At 40.2% G+C, this 8,465-nt stretch overlaps 1 protein-coding gene across 1 annotated transcript in view; it reads right to left on the reverse strand.

The window, feature by feature from the left end:
• Positions 1-2,103: 2,103 nt before the first annotated feature.
• rab15 (RAB15, member RAS oncogene family) overlaps positions 2,104-8,465 on the reverse strand; it is a 20,210-nt gene continuing 13,848 nt past the window's right edge. Inside the window, exons 3-8 of the mRNA XM_008313438.3 lie at positions 7,475-7,535; positions 6,371-6,431; positions 5,924-6,001; positions 5,215-5,304; positions 4,682-4,747; positions 2,104-4,129 (exon numbers count right to left, since the gene is read on the reverse strand). Coding sequence (XP_008311660.1) covers positions 3,968-4,129; positions 4,682-4,747; positions 5,215-5,304; positions 5,924-6,001; positions 6,371-6,431; positions 7,475-7,535 — 518 coding nt within the window. The 3' untranslated portion in view covers positions 2,104-3,967. The remainder of the gene's footprint in view (positions 4,130-4,681; positions 4,748-5,214; positions 5,305-5,923; positions 6,002-6,370; positions 6,432-7,474; positions 7,536-8,465) is intronic.

Here is an 8,465-nt window from a genome sequence, read left to right on the forward strand (position 1 = left end):
GAGGATATGTTCTGATAGGATTTTGGAATTGAGATTGAAAAAAAGTTTCAGAAATGATGCTGTGAATCTCTGCCAGTCTCTTGTGTGCAGTCAGTGCATGTGCAGCCTCCTCCGCCTGCTGCTGCTGCTGCTGATGCTGCTGATGCTCTGGGCTCAGCACCAGCATCTGTGTGACAGCAAAGTAGAAAAGTAGCATGATTATTTTTCCCTCTTCCTGTACATGCTGCACATTCTGGCTGCTCTAACAGGCGGGCGGCAGGATCAGAGCTGGATGTCTGAGACCTGTAGTTGATGCAGAGATTCAACAACAAAAACTGTTTCCACCGTGTCTGCGACGAGCGCCGTGTCTTCTGGGACGAGTTTAAAAATAGTTCTCCACGCTGACAAATGCACACCTTAGTCGGGGTGGGTGTGGGTTTGGGGGGTGTTCAACTGCGCCAAATCTCAATTTGTGTCCATTCACAAGTTGTTCTGAATGTTTCAGTCATAGTAGAAAACCACTGTGTGAAGATTCCACAGTCTTAAATGTAAACATTTAATAATGAGTTTGAAAAATATGTGTCGTTGTCAGTGGTTTTGTGCCGACGATTAGAGAGAAGACATGAAATGACTAAAGTCAGTCACGTGACTGAGGAAGGTCAGCGTTGGTGACCACATTCACTTTATTTATATATCCTTTTACTCTTAAATGTCATTAGAAATGACAAGAGGAAGTAGAAGGATCACAGGTGAGTTTTTTAAAAAAGCAATTTGCAGCAACAAGTAAAAAAAAACCCATCTCCTCCTACATCTGAATCTGAATACGTGTGATTCTGTTTCTATTTTTCTCTCTGATTTCCTGGCCTGACCGTGGGGGGGGGGAGGAGCTCACAGGTTAGTCATCCAACAGGTGAAATGAAGTGTAAACTCTGCTTAGAACAAAATGTATCTCTAAATGTGTGTGTTCACTGTAGGAACTGAGTCAAAAAGTTCCAAGACAGACATTATCGTTGTTAAAAGTGTCTGATTTAAACCATTAGAACTTGTCCAACGTCCAGTGTTCTGAATAAAAATAAAACCACGGTCACACATCGAAGTTTGATGCCACAGTCATCTGTGTTCTCTCACGTTCACACAGACTTCCACAAACGTTGACTCTACTACTGGCTGAAACGGTCGATGCCCAAGTCGTTTTTTTTTCTTTTTTCTGTCTTCATCAGTTTGGTGTCATCTCAACATTCCCTTTAAATCAATACACTTCACTGCTCTGAGGCTACAGTTTCACTACAGAGAGAAGCGTTTATTATTAAACCCTGATCAATGGAACTCAAGAGGATGAACGTGAACAAACTGAGCTCACTGCCCCCCCCCTCCTCCTTCTCCTATAATGCTCAAAGATATCACTGAAACATCGACACAGTGCATTCCCAAGACCCTCAAACCTAAAGTTAATTTTCACGAATACACACCTCATCTAAATGCATTCTAATCTAATCTGACTCTAATCTTAATCTAAATCCAAACTATATCTCAAACTTAAAATTTAAAATACCTTCTCAAATCTCCCAACAACATTTTTTTAAAAATAAATAAATAAATAAATCGTCCGAAATAAATAATTAAATAAATAAATCGTCCACACATACACACATACGGCTGAATGTCAGACAGCTGCAGGGCCTGGGGTACTATGGGGCAGTACTAAGAGCCTTACATTCACATAAAGAATAAGTGGGCAGCAGAAGACAATGTTGTTAATCTGCCATCTAGTGGACACACGAAGAAGTACTTTTTTTGCTTTGCAAAGAAATCTTCAGTTTTTGCAGTCATTTTGCAGTCATGTACAAATGCATACACAAAATCAGATATTATATATAACTGGGCATCGAAGAGAACATCCACAGCTGAACCACGATCCAAGAACCAATTGGACAGAGTTGTTTATCTGCAAGTGTTTATTCATAAACGTCGGACATCTTCTCTGGAGGAATCACATGTTGCCTTTGACATGTTGCATGTAATTAATACTGTTATCTCTACGTAAACCACCCAGACCAGTGTAAACATCAGTGGATTTTCCTTGGATCAACACACATCAACAAATGTTCTAAAGTAGAACTGGTCCAGATCCAGTCCACAACACATCAACAAATGTTCTAAAGTAGAACAAAAACCACAGAGCAGCCCAGTCCACAAATGTGGGATCCATTAAGAAAAGGTCCAAATGTTTGGCTAACTCCGTGACCGTGTGTGATACTGATGTGCTGTTAGCTCTGGTCAATGTCGTGTGTTTTATTAACTTCACTGAAGTTACAGTAAAACAAAATTAAAATCATCTCATGCATAACGTGACCCAAATCATACCACCGACGACATTATATTGTTGTGGACTTACTGCCTTCTGCCGGGAAAACCGTTGTTTGAACCACCTGTTTTGTTTTTACTTTGTGTAATTATCTGAGGTGTTTTAATATTATTTATAATAAAGTATATAAGCACTGTAAACTGTAGAAAAACAGTTCATTTTTTCACATTTTGTTTTGCAGAAAACCCCCCAAAGCTGACCATAGACGTCAACAAACTACTGTACCTTTAATTAAGTAGCCTTCAAATTAAAATGCTGCTTTGAATCCATTATGTACAACAATAAAGGAATAGTACAGTCACCAAACCATTGAATGTCTTTAACCTAAGACAAAGATTAGCAAATAAAAAAAAAATCTTACTGTTTTGCTACAGGGCTCTTCTCAGCCTTATACACTGTCTTAATGAGTCGATGACTCAAGCTGCACAACGCCCCCTGTGGACTCTTCAAAACCTGCATTCAAATATTAATGTAACAAAAGTTAAAATGCTGCATATGTTTAAAATAATCTTCTCATCCAATAAGAGCAGCTGCTGCACAATCATACAGACGAGATCATACATCCAGATCCAGTATGAACCGTTTCTGGAATTAATCTGGCTCCCTCTTGCGGCGATCTCGTAAATTACAGTTATTGTATTCAATTAGTTAAAAAGGCAGCGGGTGCTAATACTGTTGTGCACATTGAGGGAAACACTGGAGGTGTGGATGAAGGCTGGATGCTGTCATCCAGAGACGGCAGTGCCTCTGTTTTCAAGTTAAAGAACCTAACCTAAACATACTACATCTTCTGCTAGACCCGTCTTCTCCACTGTCCTTCAAACATCCTCCTTCACCTTTTTTATGACTGATCCGCATTGGAAATCCCAACCTGGACTTTTTAAGCTTTTTCCAAACCTGTCAATATCATCTCTACAGCTGGAAACCCGAGCTGAAAACTCAAGAAGCGTTGTTGTTTCCAACCCTCTAATGGTGCAATGACCTGGAAGAGAACATCTCTGAAGAACATCACGATGTTGACAGAGATATTAGTGCCAACCAACAACTCGTACTGTAGAAAATCATTAAAGATTCAATTATTTTGAAGGATTCACATCAATGTTATGAAAAAAACCCCCAACAACACAATCAACATGCTGTGTCAAGACGACAGTCCAGACATTAAAGGTGTCTGCTTGAACAGAACGCAGTTGGAGGATAGTGGTGGAACGTCAGCCTCTGTTCCAGAGGAGCCAGAACCTCCAGAAGAAGAAACCCGTCCAGGTAGGATTTGTACATTGGATGGTGTTGGTGCAGAGATGGAACCAGGAGGGGTTCTGTCTGCAGCTTCTCTTAGACACTCACCATAACTGTCCATACTATTGTTAAATAATACCATGTGATTAGTTTAATTTAGCTGTGGGGCAACACTGTGGCAGGGCAGCTCATACTCTTACAGTAAACACTCCGAGCCACTGTGAGAAACCTCAAAAAGTCCAGACTATCAGTTTTGTTCGTCATCACTTCATAACTATATTGTCATTTCCTTAAACTATGACAGAGTTTTTTTTTACTGTTTGTTCTCCAAAGTTTGTAGCATTGATGACATAAACCGACCAAGAAAACCTCAGGCCTGCTGTCACTCTAACACCAGCAGCCTTTCTGCTGGTCATCCCTCATTCTGTCACAAAGTCCTTCCTCCTCCTCCAGAGCGCTGAGGTCAAGCTCATCGTTCACAGACATCCGCAGAAGATCCAGGTCCTTTCTGTTGGCCGCCAGAACCTGTTCTGCCAATCTCGTGAAAGACTGAAATATAGAGGCGAGCAAAGAAGTAATTACTATAAGTGTACACAACGGCCATTTTGGTGAGATTATGGTGTGATTCCCACCACAGCCAGTGTAGGCACACAGGGTTTAATCAATAACAATAAATTAAATTATAAAACTATGCACGAACATACATAAAACCGAGGTTTCTGTAGAGGTCCTTTTCAGATATTAAAAGTGAGAACCCTCACAATATGAAAAATATTAAAATTGTTAAAAAATAAATAACAAAACTCAAGGATAAGTCGTTTTCGGTGCCTTTAACTTTAACAATTATAGAGCTAAAACAATTAACGCTGGGCGTCGTGTTATAATTTTAACCTTCTGTAAACATTGGTTCCGTTGTTTCACACAGACACCTATTGTGACGCACATGAAAAGCTCGTCAACAACAACAACGAGCGAAGTTCAGAATACACAAAGAGGAAAGGGCAGAACGTTTGGGAAAGAACATTAAATTTTAATATAAACTTTAATATCTTTGTTTTTATTTCTGTTTGGATTTTTTTAATTATACATGCAGTGACTCACCTCTGTTATGTTGTGGTTGGTGAAGGCACTTGTCTCGAAAAAGTCCATCCCATAAGCCTTAGCCAACTGTGAGACAGAACAGCGACAGGATTTAGTTCCTTCAAAACAATATTCTCTCACACATCGATGAGCGTCTGCCTGCTGACAGATACTGTGGTGTGAGGAAAAGTGAGGCAGTGGGAGGTGACGCGTGAGTCACTGAAATTCTCCTTCATGCAGTAAAAAATACTACAGACAATAAGGTTTTCAAATGTCTGCAGGAGAGAAGAGGCTGGGAGACGACACCGTAGTGAGATCTGGTATGATGTTCAGTTGATGCTGCCTTAAAGACAGGATACAAAGCTGCAGGAGGACGAAGTGAAGCTGCTGAGTTTTTGGGCAAGATGGAAAGTATTACAAATGAACAGATAAAGTCAGGAACATGCCTTTAATCTCTTATTATTTTATTTCATTTCAGAATTTAAGGTACATTTACTTAATGTGAACTTTATTATTAATTTAAATTAATAAAGAAAACGAACAGCTTTCCTCACCTTGACTCCCTGCTCTGTGGCCACCTGCCTCTTGTCCACTTCGTCCGACTTGTTCCCAACCAAGATTTTCTGCACCTTTTCAGGGGCGTACTGCAGGGATATCGACGGATGAGAGAGAGAAAGAGAAAGAGAGAGGTGAAAATGGAAAAAACAGTTTTCAAATGTCAGGGGAGAAGACACACACACAGAGAGGAAATGAAGCTCAGATTAATGACAGGAGGGAGAGGACACATCAAGATCAATACACTTCTGATCCACAAAACCACACAGTAAACACGGCCTATAATTACTAAATTAATAGAACAGCCTCTGGAGGGAAATGGATGGAGGAAGCAGAGGTGAAGAGATTTGGCTCCAAATTACTGCAAGTGGGATTTTTTTCCACCTGGTATTTATAACCGAAATGGTATTTATAGCCGGATGTAAAGCAAAACTACCTCAGCAGTCCAAAAGGTAGTAAAAGGTTAGTTATACATTCTAAAAAAATAGAAGGTAGCAAAGAAGTAAGGAAATGTAGCAAATATAGAAAAGGCTGAAGATGAATTTTCCCTAGATCGTCCTGACAGCTCACGTCATCACACCATCACTGGAGATGGACAAAAACACCGTAAACACCAGGCTCAGGTCTGGATTTTCAGACGACAGCTCTTTGTCAGCCCTGAGACAGTTTTGTCTTTTTCCTGATGCAAAATCTTCCCCTATGACTCACCTCGTCCACGTCGCTGGCCCATTTCATGATGTGCTGGAAGGATCTCTCACTGGTGATGTCGTAGACCAGAAAGATTCCCTGAACAGTGACAGACAAAGATGAAACATTAAAGATAATTACCCAACAACTACATCTATAATGATGGACGTGAGTTCTATACCGTTAAACAGGATTGACAAAGTCTAACGACTTCAGAGGCCGGTGTTTATCATACGATGCACAAAAGATTCATTTTCAGCAGCAAACGCAAGTCTGAGCACAAGCAAACATTCTACGACAGTGTCTTCTGTAAATGCATGCAGTAAATGAAGTATTTAAAACAAAGACAATTCTTAAATAAATGCCACATAATTGTCAGTGTAAAAAAATAGTTTGACAAACATGATTGGAAAACAAAATGATGAAAACTGCGATCTATTTTCAGCCACACAGTTTCAGACTCAGTACCTGTGCTCGTCTGTAGTACTGTTTGGTGATGGTCTGGTACCTTTCCTGGCCTGCAGTGTCCCTGGAAACACATCACAGTACGGGACACATGAAATACAATCCTTCACGTTATAATGTAATAACATTTATCATTGACATGCATGTTTTAAGTCCACGTTAAAAATTAAATAAAATTAGCAGAACAGCTAAAGTTGGCCAAAAAGATACCTCGAAGTAAGAAAGTATTCTATATAAATATTATATAGAAAAAAAAGACAAAAGATTTTTAGGTTAAACTGCTTAAGCAGGTCAAAAAGATGGCTAAAAGCTAGCAGTAAATTTAAAGCATATGGAAAGTAGCTATAACTTAGAGAAATATACAAATATACACAGCCTCAAAAGGTAGCTAAAGGTTAGCTGTTCTTAAGTAAGCAGAAAGTCGCTCAGAATTAAAAGATAAAGAAAAAACAGAATTATTGGGTTAAAAAAATGAGTGGGTAAAAAGAGAGCTAAAACAAAACAGGGGGCTCAAAGTAATTAAGAGTTGAAATAAAGTTTGGCGAGACTAAAGGTTTCAAGTCAAAAATAAAGTCAAATCCCTGATAATATATATAAATATATTTAAATATTTTCCAGTATTTTATCATTTTTTTCATAGTAATTAAGTGAGGTGTGCAAAAAAAAGAGTGCGGCTGAAAAAATGAAGATTAAGGTGAACCACAGCTAATGGCTCTTAGCTTCTGTCACCACTAATGCTTCCAAGCTAACAGGTTTACACCACAGTTTAAATTAGCCGTTGACTGTCGGTGACCACTTCCACCTGCTGTGGTGCTCGTCCATAATGTAGTAACTGCTGCTGCGTTTTCAGAGCCGTTAGAAGGGCGTGGCCGCTGAGGTCAGAGCTGATAGAAGCTCATAAATGATACAGTGTCAGTATAATACTGTCAAATCTCCACAGTCAGTGTCTGAATAGTTCAAACAGGTTGATAAACGAAGTGATCCATTATTCAACGACGGGCTGCAGCCCGGCTGGGCTGTGACATCTGTGTTGATGTTTGTGTCATACGTCCAGAACAGAGGACAAGGTCACAGCGAAGACGCCAGAGTCTCATTTCAGTCTCTCACCATATCTGTGTCCGTACTTTGATACCATCGATGACCAGTGTTTTCATCTTGAAGTCCACGCCTGCAGAAGAGAGAGGCAGAAAAACCAAAATGAAATTCACAGTTTGTTCAGAGATCAATAACCTCCACGTGTCTCTGCTGTGACTTCATAACATCGTGGAAGGTCGTTAACGACGTTATGCCATAATAACGGCCACTTCACCCCTGCACTGTATAATTAATGTATTTAAAGATGAGGCTAATGATCCGACCGCTCCTCGTTTAGATCTTTGCATCGATCACAGGAGAGGTGAGCCGAGGGAAGGAGCGTAGAGTGATAATGAGACACAAGGACGGGCGAGGCAGAAGAGGAAGCAGAGATGAAAACAGGTGGAGATGGAGGAGGAGGAGGAGGAGTTCAGTCAACGCCGCGTGAAGTTGTTAATAGATATAATATTAAATCTGTGCAAAGATTCGTGTCGATGTTTGAAGACCAGAAATTAAATGGGTGTTGTTAAAGAGAGGTCAGAGTTCCTAATGATGTAAAGTACTTTGACATTTTACTACTTGTACTCCAATCACCGTTTCTATTAATAATCACATTGTGTGATGTGATGATGTGTGAGTGAATGGCTGCTGCAGGTAAAAATAAATAACTAAATATACTTCAATATGTTATAACAGGAGTCACAGTGTGGAAGTAAGCAACAACAACAAAAAAGAAAATCAAGAAGAAGAATTCTAAGTCAGGCTGTCGTCTCGTCGTTTCCTCCGTCTTCACCTCTGTGTCGTCTGGTCAATGCAACGCAAACCCACAGGATTCTACAGATCGCCGCCGCTGTAATCCCAGAGAAATCAATTAACACTTCATCGCAATTAACCTGGTACAGAGCTGCAGCCATTATTCACAGTCAGCTTCAGGCAAAAGAAGGAATCGATCGATTCACTCCACAGAAAAAAAGAATGCACCCCCCCCTCCCCCCCCCCCCCCCAGCCCCCCACCCACCCCCCC

Source organism: Cynoglossus semilaevis, chromosome 7, assembly GCF_000523025.1.
Source record: "Cynoglossus semilaevis isolate Cse_v1.0 chromosome 7, Cse_v1.0, whole genome shotgun sequence".
Classification (NCBI taxonomy): domain Eukaryota; kingdom Metazoa; phylum Chordata; class Actinopteri; order Pleuronectiformes; family Cynoglossidae; genus Cynoglossus; species Cynoglossus semilaevis.